At 42.4% G+C, this 17,142-nt stretch overlaps 1 protein-coding gene across 6 annotated transcripts in view; it reads right to left on the reverse strand.

Moving 5' to 3' along the window:
* LOC122866443 (sodium channel protein type 4 subunit alpha-like) overlaps positions 1 to 17,142 on the reverse strand; it is a 210,079-nt gene that overhangs the window by 61,447 nt on the left and 131,490 nt on the right. For all 6 annotated transcript variants that reach the window (XM_044176090.1, XM_044176089.1, XM_044176091.1 and 3 more), the window contains 3 exons: positions 9,922 to 10,095; positions 8,607 to 8,768; positions 8,320 to 8,514 (listed from right to left, as the gene is read on the reverse strand). In XM_044176090.1, the coding sequence (XP_044032025.1) occupies positions 8,320 to 8,514; positions 8,607 to 8,768; positions 9,922 to 10,095 (531 nt within the window). The remainder of the gene's footprint in view (positions 1 to 8,319; positions 8,515 to 8,606; positions 8,769 to 9,921; positions 10,096 to 17,142) is intronic.

The following is a 17,142-nucleotide window of genomic DNA, read 5'->3' on the forward strand; positions in this document are numbered from 1 at the left end:
CTTGAGCACTCACCTTTATCCACCTTGCACTTACATCTTCACCTATCCAGTGTTTATTTCTCAGTTGTTTTTAACATTTTAATTAGTATTTTAATGTTCTTTGCTGTATTTTATGCTGTATTTCAATTTTGAAATGTTTTTAGCTCATGAAAAGCACTTTGAGTCTGCTTTGATATGTGTATGATAAAGTTAATTAATGTAACTGAGTTGATAAAAGTATGTTTGCAGAGTTATTTACATATTTGAACATTTTACAACGAACTTCCTCACATTTACCAAAAGCAGCTTAAAATATTTCTGTCTTCATCCAGATGTTTCTTCCACTTAAGAATGATCCATCCACCGTTTATCAAACCAAGAATTTATGCAATTAATCAAGTCAGTATAGTTTGACTATTCAAACTGCTGATTTGTGGTTTGGAGATAAAAAGCCTTGATGATTAAAGTTGGTGAAAACATATAATGAGAGAGTAAGATAAAAGGAAGAAGAGTAAAAAAAAGTAGGAGTAGAGGAAGAGCAGAGCGGGAGTGTCTCGTGGCAGGTGTGCTGCAGTCGAAGTGCTGGCTCAGGGAAACGCATTCAGCCGCTCGTTTGTCATGAAGAGAAACGGCAAACTAAACATCAGCTCACCTGCTTCGGTCTGTGCAGCTGCACACACACACACACACACACACACACACACACACACACGTGAAGTGTACAGAAACCAGGTCTGCAGGGTGCAGCAGGGATTCGACTTTAAAGAGGAAACACTTTCAGAGTAAAAGCAGAGGAACAGAGGCTGCAGGATCACAGATATTTTGAAAAGTTTGATGAAATGTCTGTTGGCTCCACTGGAAACACGTTTCACACACACCAAACTCCTGAAAGAAAACAGCTGATTTTAGCAGAGTTCATGTGTTTGAGTTTTTAAACGTCTCATTTAAAGTCGTAATGTTACACACTGTACACCCAGACTGCTGCACACGTTTCTGCTACAGCCTGCAGAAACACACACACACACACACACACACACACACACACACACACATTTACACAGTGAAATACCCGTGTGTGGACGTGAGATAAGAGGTAATTCCCAACCTCTCTCTTTATCTGCCAGTAAAATAGTGGATGCTTATCACATTTAGCTAAACAGTCAGACACACACACACACACACACACACACACACACACACACACAATATGACATCACTGGCTTAACAAATGTGACCTCACAGCACACATCGCAGTGCAGTGTGTGCGCACTACTCAACCAAACTGTTTTGTTTTAAATAAATATAAGAAACAACTATTTACATGCAAAGACAAATGTAATTTGTGTGTGTGAGTGTGTGTGTGTGTGTGTGTGATAGGTCTACTAATAGTTGGTCCTTTCCCCTGCCCCAGTGCCTTCTGGGTATTAGTGTAACATCATGAGGTTCACTGTCACGGCAACAAGGTCTCACATCCTCCCTGGCAACTATTTCCGTGACGGAAGAATGTTACAGGGAAACTGACTGATGACACTTTTCCTTAATTTCTTCCTTTGTTGTTTCCTTCAGACTCTGATGTCCGTAGACTCTCCTCTGTTTATTCTTTCCTTCATCCCTCCCTTTCCTCCTCAGTTCTATTATTTCTATCTTTCCTTCTTCCTTCCCTCTTCTTCTTTCTTTTCTCCTTCTCTTCCTTCCTTCCACCTTTCCTTATTTTACTTTCTCCCCTCCTCTTTACCTCTCTTCTCACCTTGCTTCTTCCTTTCTTTGGTTCTCTTTCCTTCTTTTTCCATTCTTATTTATATTTCCTCCTTCCTTTATTCTTCCTCTCTCATGTTCTCTTTGCTTCTTTTTCATCTTCCTTCCTTTGTGCACTTCCCTTACATTGTTTCCCCTTCCTTCCTTTCTTTCCCTCTTTGCATTCTACCTCTTATCCATGTATCTTTCCGTTCTACCTTCTGCTTTTCTTTCGTTCCCTTCACTTCTCTTGTTCTTCCTTCCCTCTTTCTTTGTCACTTTCCTTCTGTCCTCCATTCCTTTCTTCATTTTATCCCCGTATCTGCTCTTCCTTCATTACCTTTACTTTCCTCCTTCCTTCCTAACTCTCTTTCTGTGCTGCCTTCCTTTTATCCTGCCACACTTCCCTTTCTTCATTCTTTATACTGTATATTTCTTACTTTCTTTCTGTCCTTCCTTTTCCTAGTCCATCTATCCTGTCCATTTCTGTCCTTCCTTCGCGTCCTTCCTTCCCCTCGGTCCATTACGAGGTGTGACACTTGACATCCCATAACCAAAACAGAATCATACACACTCCCTCACACGTATGAATGCATGCATGCATAAATGCCTCCACACACACACACACACACACACAGGCTGAGCTGAGCTGTGCACAATGAGGCCATTTCTAAAGGGATAAATCACCTGAATTGGAAAGGTTCGGTCATCATGACACACACACACACACACACACACACACACACACACACACACACACACACACGTGTTTGGGCATATTCAGTCAGTCAGGTCAGCATATCCCTCTGCAGGGGGAGATACAATTCCTGCCACTGACAAGAGAAGAATAAGAGGCTGTTGACTGCAAGTGTGTGTGTGTGTGTGTGTGTGTGTGTGTGTGTGTGTGTGTGTGTGTGTGTGTGTGTGTGTGTGTGTGTGTGTGTGTGTAAGCTGTCTGGGCTATCAAGCTCGTTATTAAATATCCATGAGACCATTAAGCTAAATAGATGAATGGGACTCTATTATTGCGGCGCGTGCACACGCACGCACACACACATTTAATGATCCACTGACTGGTGAATATGAGACTCTCTATAATAACTAAAAATGACTAGAAGAAGAGGAAGAGGAGTATAAGGAACAAAATGAAAAGTTGAAGAATACAAGAAAAAGAGGGAGTAACATAAAAGCATCTTCCAACCCTCCTGTCTTCTTGACTTTTAACAGTTTCCTTCTTTCCTTCCCTTCTGGCTTATTTTACTTCTTTCCATCCTTCCTTCCTTCCTTTCTCATATAAAAGGATTCAGCGTCTGAAGGTCACCATGTATTAGATGTTGTTTCATATAGAGCTGAGAGTGGCTGCGCAGCACTTTTCAATTTGTCATATATTCTGTTTATCATGTTACATTTGGACAACTTCATTTTGAGGAAAATTGTGTTTTGGAAAATGGTGCTGGAATACAAACACTAAGGTTTGAACCACAGGCTGTATATGAAGATGGACGACGCGTCTCCACTTCCACTGTTCAAAAGTGAAGCCAAAATATCCCGGAGACGGGAGCTGCCATCTTGTGCTGGTGACGTCATTTGGAGCCTGCGCAGTAGTGATCGGGGTTGTTTTTATAGCATCAAATCACTAATTAAAACCAAACGTATCAGAAAAATACGCTTGAACAAACATCAGTGTGATAAGAACCTAAAATGACTGAAACCATCTTTGGGGAAAATGTATTTGTCGTGTGCTTTGAGCTTTTAGTTTGGCTCATGTCCCATCCGCTAACATGGAGGGGGCGGGGTTTATGACCTATACTGCAGCCAGCCACCAGGGGGCGATCCAGATGCTTTGGCTTCACTTTTGGGGAGCTGTCATGTCGTCCATCTTTATATACAGTCAGTGGTTTGACTTGTCAGAATCCCTACATAAAATCTCTGTTCAGTATATTACAAAATGAAAATATAACATTTAAAAAGGGAATTCATATTTTGGAGAGAGATATTTTAAGCAGAATCAGCTTCTTGAGGATGATGTGTTGTACTGTAATTCAGCATTACATGCAAGGTGTGACGCACGTACTATACAACTATGTACCTAACTTTGGCCTGACAAACATTGCTTTATGAAATCCTTTGCAACTGTATTTCTACATTACAAACTTTCAATATATTTACCTGGAAATTCAAAAATGGCGTTGGATGTTAACACTAGTCCAATATCTGGTAAATACCCAATATATTGCTTTTTGGAAAGATCAAACCCAAACTGACATGCAGGGGCCAAATATTCTGTGCATGGTGTGAAAAATGCAGGATAAGAAATAAAATGAACATGGTTAGAGCCATAAACATACTGCTAATAGGCCAACAACAGCATTTACACTCCTCAGACTGACCTCTGCATGAAGTCTCGTTGACTTCATGCAGACAGGAAGCGAATGCATCTCACTCGTCCCTCACTAAAATGAATGAGGAGCAAATTTCTGCCTTTCAGGTGTTTCCAAACGCCACGTAAAGAGGTCTCAGAGAACCAGGCAGCGCTCAGTGGCGCCCCCTGGGGCATCACTACAGCCTATGTGATGCTGAGGGTATTTTTTGTCATTTGTCCATTTATTACATTGTAGTTATTATCTTTATTTACAGGGAAGCTTCACTAAGAAGGCCGAGTTCACATTTCCACACATTCACACCTGAACCTCGACCTTCCAGTCCCGAGCCACCACTGCGTGGTGAGATCCCACACGATAGGACGATCCCACATGCTGATGTCATAATTCGACAGTTTATTTTTTATTTTTTTGTCCAAAATATCTTCAGAACCCCTTACTTCCTTCCTTCCTACTTTCATTTCTTCCTTTCTTCCAACCCGACCTCAGTCATTACTTTCTTAACCTCATCATTACTCTTCCATCTTCCCTGAATGAAGAATAAAGTGTGTCATTTCAAAATGATGTTAATATTTTTGTTAGAAAGCAATTTAGCTGTGATCCGTGTGTGTGTGCGCGCGTGCGCGCATGTGTTGACCATCAGATAAGGGTACTTTCTCTTCTCCAGTTACCGCCTCCTGTCCTCTGATTAGGACACACACACACACACACACACACACAGATAGATTGATTGAAGTGTTTAAAGGTGTAGACATGACATGTGACGTGAACGTGCTGGTGGGGAGGGTACATTTTATAGTAAGGCAGGTAAAATAAGCTACAAAGAACAGTGTGTGTGTGTGTGTGTGTGTGTGTGTGTGTGTGTGTGTCTGGGGGTACCGAGTAAGATGAGATGATAGATAGTTATCAGAAGAAAGGAAATCTTTCCTCTCCTCTTTTTCTCGGGCAAGATGAGCGCTCTCTGCATTGGTGCGTGTGTGTACATGTGTGTGTATCTGAGTGTGTGCGAGTGTGTGTGTAGGCGATTATGCTTGTTCTACACGAAGAAAACACCACTGAGCCGGTCCAGTTAAATGAAAGTGAGCGAGTGGTACCTGATATCAGAAGCACTCGTTGTTTGTGTGTTTGTTAGACCGAGCTTAAAATAATAAGAACGAATGATGAATAGCAAAATGATAAAGGCCACATTCAAACAGCACACTTAGTATTCTGTCGCTCTAGAGGAAAGCTCATAGGGTCATTAAAATCTGGTGCTAAAGTAAAGGTCAGGAGGTCAACAAAATTAAATAGCTTTCATTCACTGGGGACCAGGAATATTTACGCTGAATTTAGTGGAAATCTGGCCAGCAGTCATTATGATATCTCACTCCGGACTGAAGTGTGACATCGCAGTATAGGCGAACTGCCTGCTAAAGTTTCATTAAACTAAAGCTTCACTCTCTGAGGTTTGAAGCAGTTGGTGACATAAACTGTATTTTAAACCTGCAGCAGCTGATTTCTCTGTCTGCTGTGTACTTACAGCTGTTCCTCTGACGCGGCGCTATGAGCGCGGCTGTGGACCGGACAGAAACAACGAGCTGAAACTCACTTTAACAACTCCACAAAAAACCGAGGGGAGCTGCAGATTCGGCTGATTATTCTCTGTAAGCTCATCACTACAGACCTTTCACATTGTCATTTCATACATTAATAAAAATATTGATTATAGCCTCTCTAAATGTCTGTAACTTTACATGTAAGTCCCATCCCTGTGTTCTTCTTCTTGTGGAATCGTAGACAGCGTAATGTTACATCCAGATATCTCCAGCAGCTTCAGCAGAGTTTGAAAACATCGCAAACACCAGCATCAATCAGGTTTAGGCGTCAGGCACGTCTTTACCGGGTGATTCTCACCTTTTCATCACCTGGGAAACTATCCCGTATTTTAAAAAAAAATAATAATTATTATTGAGCAAGTAACTTCAATAATATGTATGTAATGTACAGTAATGTAATTCATTACTCATTACACATTGTAAATTCTTTATATTATGTTAATAGTTACTCAACAGCAGGAGTAATTAGTTACATTACTCTTTACATTACTTTACTCAGCCCAGCTCTATCCGCCACACCTACATGTCACACCTTCTGTATTTAACACATGTGGAAATGAAAGAGGAGACAACATGGTTTAACCATCAACAGCTAGCTTAATGTTAGCCGCAGTGACTGTACGTAGCACTACAGGAGTTCGGTCCTCACAGTGAGGCTGTGTGGTTCACACCCCCCCCAACTGGGAGCAAAACTAGCTGATTCTTAAATGTAAACTGACCTAAGGCTAGTTAACCAGCTAAGAAGCCACCACATTTAAATAAGACAACTTTAGAGTTAAAGGGAGGTGTCTTCCTCCTTTTTTGACGGAGGTTCCCCACCTCCTCACACCTCCAGCCCCTGTACAAATTCAACACATTGTGGACCGTCTGTCCACTGATATGGAATTGATATCAACCCTCCAACCAACTCCTGATGAGATAGGAAACAAGCCAACCTCTTAAAGTGTTGAAGTTTTTATTCCATATTCTATAAAATCATCAAGAATCAATCAGAATATGTTGTTTTTAAAACACAGCAGGACTCTCGCCTTCCTTTTGTGTTCAGGTGACAAACTAAAGAGGAAGCGGAGGTTTAAAAACACACAACTGCACTGTGAAGTACACAACAAGCGACAGCAGAGCTGAAAAAGACAAATAAAGAGGAAGAGAGATGGTCGACTGAGCAGCAGCACATATGGAGAGTCAGAAATAAATGCTGGGAGGTTAAACAGGAAGAGAGGTGGAGGAGGTGCACAGAGATACGAGAGGTCAGCAGATCAACATTTACTCTGTCTGTAGCTCTCAGTAGATCTCACATAAATCAGCAATTCTTTGGACAGAGTTGAAACAAAGGCTCACATGTAAAATATCTCTCTCTCTCTGCCTCTCTCACTCTCCTGTAGCATCCTCGCACACGTTACGCAGGTTTTCACCACCCGTCTCTGAAAACGGTTGTAAAAGCTGTCAGAAAAGTAAACCACTGGAAGGTTTAGCTTCCAGAACTGCAAAGCCCAACACTAAATCACAGGTAAAGGGTTACAGGTGAGGTGTCAGGGGTCAAAGGTCATTCACCATCTGCTTTTCGGTAGCTATGAACACCATTTACTCTGACAACGCAGTTATTACCAATGATGATAACATCTTTATGTGTTTTAATGAATACCTTCATGCTCACAAGAGAAAAACAGAGTAGACCTAAAGTGCAGATTTGAATCTTTCAGTCAACATCCCAAAGAAGTCAGTCAACCAATCAGGAGTGGAGAGATGAGGTGGTCGAGATCTTGGCCTGGCTCCAACCGTGGGCCTTTTTATGTTCTGTCAACCTCAGTTACACCAGTGAGGGTAGAGTACATATTAGAAACACCTCTTACTATAAACCAGTACAGTTCAACAGCAGCATAAACCGCAGCCTCCAAGATGATCACACAGTTGAATCAACACCTCTCTAAAACAACAAAAGCTAAACATTATGACTTTTGTGGAGGGAGGATTTAGTGCAAGGCTCCTGGATTAAACTGCACTACTTTTAGCGAAGTGGACAGAAACTGGCAACTGAGTGTATATATATCAGTTTTTGATGGCACAACACAAAGGTAAGGGGTTACAGGTGAGGCGCCAGAGCTGAACCCGATCTGCATTTCCCAGACCATTGAAGCCTGAGGTCAGAGTGCAGAAGGTTAAAGCGGTTAGCCCTGCTGCCTCTGTACAGTCCTGCATATACTCTGTCAGCTACAGCTAGCTTATAACAGTTAGCTGCAAGGGTCAGAGGTCAAAGATCGCTCAGCACAAGATTCCTATATGTAATGTACAGAATAGAGTACCATAAACTCAGTCTGGCTGGTTTTTGGTTTTGGAGACCAGCAACAGCATTTACGTTTTATGAGGTAAAAACTGATTCTTTGAAGATTCAACATGGTGGCAGTTATCACCGTCACAACCTCCTCAAGTTCAGATGGCGAAGGTCACCTGTCATCAGGTTTAAAGCAGCTTTTTCTACCACGAAGAACCACAAACAAAAACCAAGCACGTCCAGAATTTGGCCAACAATTCTTCAGCAACCGCATTAGTTCCAGCAGAGGAAAGGCCGATTCAAGGGCTTCAGCTAGCGTGAACGGATATCATTCATAACCCAAGGGTCAAACGTCACTCACCACCAGGTTTCCGATGACCATGACCAGCATGAAGACGAGGATGCAGAGCGGCTGACCTGCAACCTCCATGCAATCCCACATGGTCTCTATCCACTCCCCACACAGCACCCTGAAGACGATGAGGAAGGAGTGGAAGAAGTCCTTCATGTGCCATCGAGGAAGAGCGCAGTCCTTTGAGATCTTACACACACAGTCCTGGAGGAAGAGACAGCTTGAAGTATTGAACCTACATCTACAAATCTAAGTGATATCAAGCCCGTATCTTGGTCAGAGTTCAGACGTGTTACCTGGTAGTTTTTACCAAACAGCTGCATGCCGACCACGGCAAAGATGAAGACGATGATGGCGAGGACGAGGGTCAGGTTGCCCAGAGCGCCCATGGAGTTACCAATGATCTTGATCAGGGTGTTGAGGGTCGGCCACGAGCGAGCGAGCTTGAATACACGAAGCTGGAAGGAAAGAGAGACACACAGGAAGAGACAAAATTTCAGGATGAAGGGTAATCCTTAGAACAAATTCTACCAGTAGGCAGTAAGTTTTACTCAGGTCAAGGTTACATTTGTAACATTCGTAGGGAAAGAAACAAAGGAGACATAAAGAGACGATGAGGGCAGAAAAAGGGAAGGAAGGACAACATCAGAGAGACAAGAGCAAGAAAATCCGGACACAAAATAAAACAACAAGAAAGAAAAAACAACAAAAGAAGGAAAACAACAGAAAAATGAAAAAGGGTTTTAAAAAAAGCCACAAAGAAAGACAAAAAGAAAAGAAAGAAGCAAACGTAAACGTGTGTGTCTTTATTAGTGTATCTGTGTGTTTGCCTTTAGCAGAAGCTGACAACACCCAGAGTGACACTTTGAGAGATCGACGCAGACAGACAAAGACAGGCTTCGAGGATCTGTGTGTGTTTTCTCTGAGAGTGTGTGTGTGTGTGTGTGTGTGTGTGTGTGTGTGTGTGTTTGTGCGCTTTGCCGTCCTCGTCTTGTTTTCCTCGTTTGCCCGTGCAGCAAAGTTGGCCGCAGCTGAACTTCTGTTTTGAGTGACATTGCTCATCAACAGCCAATCATCACGTCCCCTACACACTGTGAAACGTCCCGCAGATTGCTGCCATTTCATTGGTGCTTCAGCTGTCAGTCAACCAGCTCACACCACTCAGCATGTGTACTCTGTTTTCTCTCCTATATTATTTTTTCTCTTTACTACTTCCCACTACGTTCCACTTTTGATCTGAACATTGATCTCCTCATTTTTTAGTTAGTTTTAGTTGTTGTCTCTGCTGTCTTAAGCTGTTGTGTCTGTCTGTCTAAGTCCTAAAAATACCACAGGGGTGAGATTATTTTGACAGTAATAATCTATAAAATTCTTTTAACAAGTTGATGTATGTTGAAAAATAGATTAGACTTGCTCACTAAATTTGGAAACTTTCACGTAAAATCCCCGTTAGCAACTTTAATTTTAAAAAATGGGCAGACTTATTTCAAACTTGATTTAAGAAAATATGATTTTGAAGGACTAATGAAGAAGAAAATCTCTGTTTAAAAAGCAGTTAGGTGATATTATGATAATACTGTGTTTCGGGTGTAATCTGTATGTGTGAGTTACCAGTCTGAAGGAGCGCAGCACACTCAGCCCCTCGACGTCGGACAGGCCGAGCTCCATGAGGCTGAGGCAGACGATGATGCTGTCGAAGATGTTCCAGCCCGTCTGGAAGTAGTAATACGGATCCAGAGCGATGATCTTCAACACCATCTCTGCTGTGAAGATCCCCGAGAACACCTGACAGACACACGCACAGAAACAGAGAGGAATTTAAAACAACACATCAACACGCACAGTTTTATACTGATGTATCATTACAGAATTGATATTTTAATTTGGTATATTTGAGGAATGTAATGGTTTTAATTTTCTTCAAAGCTGATAAAACGATGCTGATGTTGCCGTTTGTTTATGATCATGCTCACATCGGAAACAAAGTTTATATAAAACAAATATGGAAGCCGATGAAACGCTGGCAGAGACTCCAGCAGCACCAGTCCAGGTTCAGTCAGTGGCCTGGAGCTTTTCTAGGCATCACAGCTGAGACGACACGTTAAACCTTACAGACTAAAGCAGATTTCACAGTCTGTCACAGTAAAGTTTAAGATAAAGCAATCAACATGTGCTGCATTTGTCCCGTAACCATCCAGAGGAAACAGTGAAGAAGACAAAAGGAGGCAACCTGTTGCTTTACCTGCCGACAGACTCAGGAAACACACCTGCAGGCTCTGCTCCGAGCTGCTTACAAATATACCAACACAGAAAAGTGAAAACTCCCTGTGGATGTAATTTAAATCAGACTGAAGATATAAAATATCATTTAAAGTATCAGTCAAATGTGACTCCAGTGTTAAAAAAACAACTAAAATAGACAAATTACACAAACACAAGGAGATCATCGCTGCACTAAGGGTACTTAAAAAAATTGTTGTGACACACACACACACACACACACACATACACACATAACAAACCTAAAAAGTGGACACATACAGGTGGGGACACAGAGACAGTCAGGTAAGGACACACACACACGTAAACACACATTGAGATACAAGAGCTAAATGAAGGGCAGAGTTAGCCAAAGGGTAGGACATTTCAGACTGGGTTAGGTTCACGCACACACACACACACACACACACACACACACACACACACACACACACACACACACACACACACACACACACACGTCACCTCCTATAACTCCAGCTGAAGTTCACAAGTTCTTTAAAAGCCAACAGGAGTTCAGCTGCTGAAAACCAAAGGGACGTTCCAGCACACTGACCTGCTATGCTCACATTAGCATACACTGTTAGCATGAAGCCTGCCATCATTCAACATAGTGTGCGTGTGCACAGGTATACGTGTGTATGTGTGCTCAAGTGTTAGCGTGGGAGACGCAAAGTTAAAGTGATTTCAAGGAGAATCATATTATTATCATAGTAACCTGGCCGACAACTGCCAAAACACTTTTCATTAAGATCACGGGTGCACTCGGTTCCTAGTAAACAAGACCTGACCCAGGACTTTAGTCAGGCCAGGTCCAAACTATATCCAGTCTAAGCAGGTCTGGGAGGGCTCCATCTATTGCTGCAGGTCTCAGGTCTGTGCGTCAATATGTTTAATACCTGAGTGGGCAGCTCTGATCCCGTAGTGCGTCAGAGGACAGTGAAGTGCAGGAAAAAATGACCCGTTGGTGGCGGAGCATCACGTCGCTCTCCAGACCAGCCTCACATGCGGCTAAAACGCATACAGCTTACACACTGCAAGTCAAATCATCAACTGTTATCGACTCCCATTCGAAAAGCCTACAGCGCGCTGGAAGCACACACTTCCTGTTAATGCTTGCAAGCACAGTTTGCTTGTTGGCAAACCCCTTTTCCCAACTATTTATGTGATTTTACGCCATGCTGCATACTATAAACAAATATTTCATATTTGTTTGCGTCTGTAATCTTAAAGGCAAGCTTCAAAGTAAAGAGGAATCCCACGTTTTGCAATTATGATCTTCTCCTCCACAGATATTTTCCCACATCAGGTAAAGACAAATCCTTTCGGCTTCTTTTGGTCTAGTTTTTGGCTAATCACTAGGAAGCTGTAAGATTCCCACAATGCTGGCCAATTTCACATCGCCTGCTGCCAATGCCTCGTTTACCATGTTTAGCAGGTCTTCACCTCTGCAGTTTGCAGCTAGTTTTTCTCTGCATGGTGTTACAGCAATGCGACACGCCAAGGAGGGCCCACGCTGAAACAAAATCACACGTTGTCAGTAGTATCCGAACACGGACTTGCAGCCATGGTCTTGATTTGGTGATTGTAGGAAACTCTGATTAATTTGAACAACACTTTTCTCAGCTGTTTGCTGACGGTGGTTTGATCCTTTAAGCCTCTCTCTCTCTCTCTCTCTCTCTCTGCAGACCTCAGCTGGTCCGGGGTTTGCCTAACTCTGCTTTATATCACGTGTGTGTCTGTGTGTTTGCTGCTTTTAAAGTGTGTGTGTGTGTGTTGAAAGTGCATGTGTGTGTATTTGTGTGTGTTTGTCCTTGCAGCAACAGCAGCCCCTCTCCCTGCTTGTTGTTCCAGAAAGAAGGGGATCCTCGATGTGACACCGGCTACGTGACACACGTGTGTTTGTGTGTGTGTGTGTGTGTGTGTGTGTCTGTTTCTCAGCTTGTGCATGTGTGTGTTTGTTTGTGTGTGTCTGAGTGTGTGTAAGTCAAAAGTGAGTTCTAAGGTTTAATGGTGTGGCTGACTATTTTTGTCTGTGTGTATGAACAAAATGAGGCTCTTTCTGGGGTTACCTCTCCCTCTCAAACACACACACACACACACACACACACACACACACACACACAGATGATCCTCTTATATGGACTCATTAACTCTGTAGTGCGTTGATTAGCTACTCAACAATCACGCCGTTATTATTACTGACATCAGGAGAGCTCTCCCCACTTACACATGTAAGTGAGTGATGTGTCGATGAAGGAGGCTCTCTCAGGACAAAAAGGTTGACAAAAAACTCAGAGCTGAAGAGGAAAACGGGAAATGAGTCAGCCTGTAAGAGATTCAGAGTGTGAATTTTAAACAAATGAGAAGAAAAAATAGTGACGGTTCATATCGGTGGCGTCAGCTTTAACATCACGGCAGCTGGTTAGTTACCAGAGAGGTCGCTGGTTTGAATCCTGCCTGGGTAAAGCCACTGTGTTCAGTATTCCTGTGATGCCGTCAGCGATGCTGATGGGACGTCAGTACTGCAGTAGTGTAGCGGCGTTTCACTTAAATGTAGTGTAGTGTGGTGTTATGTTACTGTTGTGTGTAACAGTGTGTTGACGTCAAGCAGAGTGACGTTAATGAAGTTAAACACAGTTCAGCTGTCAAATATCAGCAGCAGCCTCTGGCCTCAAACAGTCCGCTGAACATCACACATATGCAGGTCCTTATATAATATATAAGTATGATAATATAAGATTTTTTAAAACTCGACTGTAAGGAGATGTTTAGGATTATTATAATAAATAAAAAGTTGGAAATAATATTAATAATAAAAAATCCAGCTGAAAATAGGATTATATTTTATTAAGAATATATTGTAAACTTTTCTGTTTGGTAATTTTCAGGTTTCATTAATTATATATTTTTTTAAGTTTTAAATTTATGGTAACTAATTTGTAATTTGATTGGCTAACTAAGGCTGGGATCAAACTGGATGCCTAGGCAACATGTACTTGCCTGTCAATCACCTAATGTGCCAGCGACCTAATCACAATTATTATAAGCAGCTACGTTTAATAATAAATAATTAAAATTTTCCCTGAAGCTCTAAGCATCCCACAAATGTTCCTCTAAGTGCGTTCTTGGAACAAACTTCTTGTCGGTCAACAACAATAACTACCAGGTTTTCCTCCATGTTTGTTGTCGACAGTTCTTGTCCGCAGGAATGTCGATTTTCCAATTGGATGGCAGATAAAAAGCTGCAGTGATGCTGTACTTTGATTCACGCAGAGTTGAACTTTCATTGATCGCAGTGCTTCTCCAAAAACACTTGGCAAAGCAGCATCAAAAATACTTCAAACCCACATAAACAGGCAGGCTTATCACCACCTAATTTAAGACAGACTTAATCCATAACAGAGTTGGAGTAGGAAATGTGGACCTCAGACCTGGATCCTTGGGGTTTCAGGTCTGCCTGAAGACCCTTGGCCGTGACATACCTTACCAACAGTGTGTGCGAACACAGCGATGTGTGTCTGAAACCCAGACTGGCGAGTTTCAAGTTCAGACACTGTGTTCAGCACCGAGGAGGCAAAGTCTCTGATTCACTGAGTGAGGGATGAAAAACTACTCTGACCAGCAAGTCTGTGTGTGTGTGTGTGTGTGTGTGTGTGTGTGTGTGTGTGTGTGTGTGTGTGTGTGTGTGTGTGTGTGTGTGTGTGTGTATGCGTTTGTGTGTGTGCTGCTGGCTCACAAACAGGGGATGTCGACATCAGCAATCACTAATAACAGTAGCATCAGCAGAGAGAGGATGACACGGACTCTGTGTGTGTGTGTGAGAGACACGTGATTATTTTTGTCACAACCCGGCAGATGTAATGAGTAAGCAGCAGGACACACACACACACACACACAGCACACACACACACACACACACAGTCGTGTTTCCATCACTTCAGAGGACATTACATTGACTTACATTCATTTCCTGGAGACTTATCCTAACCACTACTTGCCGAACCCTAACCCTTACAACCGGCACATTTTATAAAAATACTTTGTTTTATGATTTTTATAAAGTTATTTTATCATTGCAGGTTTGTATTAATTTTACCTGTGTCAGTGCACCTTGAGCTACAGCCTTGGGCTGTAGACCACATTCTTTTAAACCTAACCTTAAACCAAGTCTTCACCCTAAAATTCAATGATTTATGTTATGGGGACTTTTGTTTTGTCCCCAAAAGGAAGGCGAGTCCCTATAATGTGTAAACAGATTTATGTCCCCACAACATGAGTAATACATGTCCACACACACACACACACACACACAATGATTGGCCGGTTTAGACTGGTCAGGGCAGCTAGACAAATTTCATGATAATGAAGTGCTTATTTGAGTCTAGATTTTAATTTTTTCTAAAATCAGCTTAAAAGCAATTTTTACTGAAAATATTGAAGTCCCAAAAACAAATTGTAGGTCCAGCGTTCCCCAGCACTTCCCCTAGTGCCCCTGAGCAAGGACAGCACTTTGCTGACCAAATTAGATAACAGTTACAACAGAGGACTCTGTGTGTGTGTGTGTGTGTGTGTGTGTGTGTGTGTGTGTGTGTGTGTGGAGATACCCAGTAACAACCTCACACTGTGCAGTGTGCCAGATCACACAGAAAGCACCTTTATCAAACAGTCACAAAACACACACACACACACACACACACACACACACACACCTACATTGAGCTTATCCTCTACTGTCCTCTCTGTCTCTTTCTCTACAAAGAAACTTTCAGGATCATTTTTCATTCACACACTAACAAGACTGGGAGGAAAATTGGAGGCAGTAAATATTTCTTATCAAAACTTTCAAGTCATTCAAAAGTCTGCAAGGTCCTCAAGTCCTCCACAGGAAATGGAGGACTTTGAGTCAGGGACGGGACATTTAGGGACGAGGAGTCTGAGTGGGCCAGATTTAAAGCCTCCATTGCAACAGTAGCTGCTTAGAATTGTGAACAGAAGATCACTGGTGCCTGCTGTGGCGGAAATCTAAGAACCAGCTGATGGAAAACTGAAAAAAAGCTGTCAAGCGGAAGGAGAAGATCCTCCAAGCTTTGTTAGCCCAGAAGACTCCTGAATCAAGAAAAACTCACATGTGGGAGGATTTCAAGCGGGCCATAGAGTAGGACTTTCTGCTGGACTCGAAGAGATTCTGGCAAACTGGGGAAGTAGGGTCTGTTTACAGAACTGCTAACCTCAACTAGGGATGCAGTTGGCTGGTGGAAAAAACTTTGGGGAGGGAACTCCTGAACCCGGCTGATATGCCTTCTGTGGAGAGGGCAGAGATGGAGGACTCGGAGGAAGTCACCTTGGTAGTTAGAAAGCTCCTCATTGGCAAGATGCCATGGGTGGAAGAGATTTACCCTGAGATGGTGAAGGCTCTGGATATTGTTGGGCTGTCCTGGATCCTGTTTTACAATAGCAATTTACGAGTACTGCTTAAACGCAGATCGCATCAAGTTTCAAAAATGATCGTGGCTCACACATTGCAGATAAATTTGTCTGTCCTGCAGGGCTCTTGCATGCTCATGAGCCGCAAGAATAGTGTTTGTTCTGATTGCTGAAATACGTCAAAACAAGTGAAAGAAAAATCATCTGTTTCAAATCACAGCTCGCATGTTACGAATTTGTTGAAACAGTCTCTTCAATGTCGCATGAAGTTTGGGGGACAGTGTCTACTGACAGGGAACCACCACCCGAGGTTTCCATTTAAAAAAAATTCAACCAAGAGGAGCAATCCGAATTCTGTCTTGGTCGTAGAACAGTGGACCAGGTTTTTATGCTGGCAAGAATGCTGGAGAGGTCATGGGGGGTTGCTTGTTCAGTCTACATGTGCTTTATGGGCTTTGAGAAGGCTCATTACAGTGTCCCTTGGGGTGTCGTAAAATATTGGATGCCATAGCTGTTGCCGCAGACCATCTGATCCTTGTAAATTCAGATGGAAGGGCTTTGTCTGTATTCTTGGCAATACTGTAAGTCAAGCACTTGATGTAGAAGCATACCCAAAGGTACGTCTGATAGTATATACACAGACAGGAGGGACCTCAATGACCACCAAATTTCTCTCTTTTGTGGACAGATTTTGTTTCCTTAAAAGAGGACCCGTGACATGTAATCTGCAGAGCAGATCTATATAACGTTTGAGTTGGAGTTTTTTCGGTCTGATTTCAGTGAGAGTTATAATGCTTTAATTGCTTTTCAATTTTCAATAAAAACCCCGGAGAAAACATTGAATACTTTTTGTTTACATCAGCAATCAAAGGCTGGTTCCAGACCTCTGAATCGCTGCCCACATCTCTGAAGTTTTAAGTGACTCAAATAGGTCTAAAACAACTAAGCCAATTAGAGCTTAGCAGCTGGGATAAAGAACGTGGACATCATCTTCCTGTGCCAGTCAGAAAAATGGCCAAGACAAGTGTGGATGAGATGGACGCAGCTGTGCAGGTTGTTGTACGTTGACTTAAATTAATATTTTTCTTTAATCTTAAGAAATGTAAACTGCTTCTTACAACCACT

Source organism: Siniperca chuatsi, linkage group LG19, assembly GCF_020085105.1.
Source record: "Siniperca chuatsi isolate FFG_IHB_CAS linkage group LG19, ASM2008510v1, whole genome shotgun sequence".
In the NCBI taxonomy this organism is placed as follows: Eukaryota; Metazoa; Chordata; class Actinopteri; order Centrarchiformes; family Sinipercidae; genus Siniperca; species Siniperca chuatsi.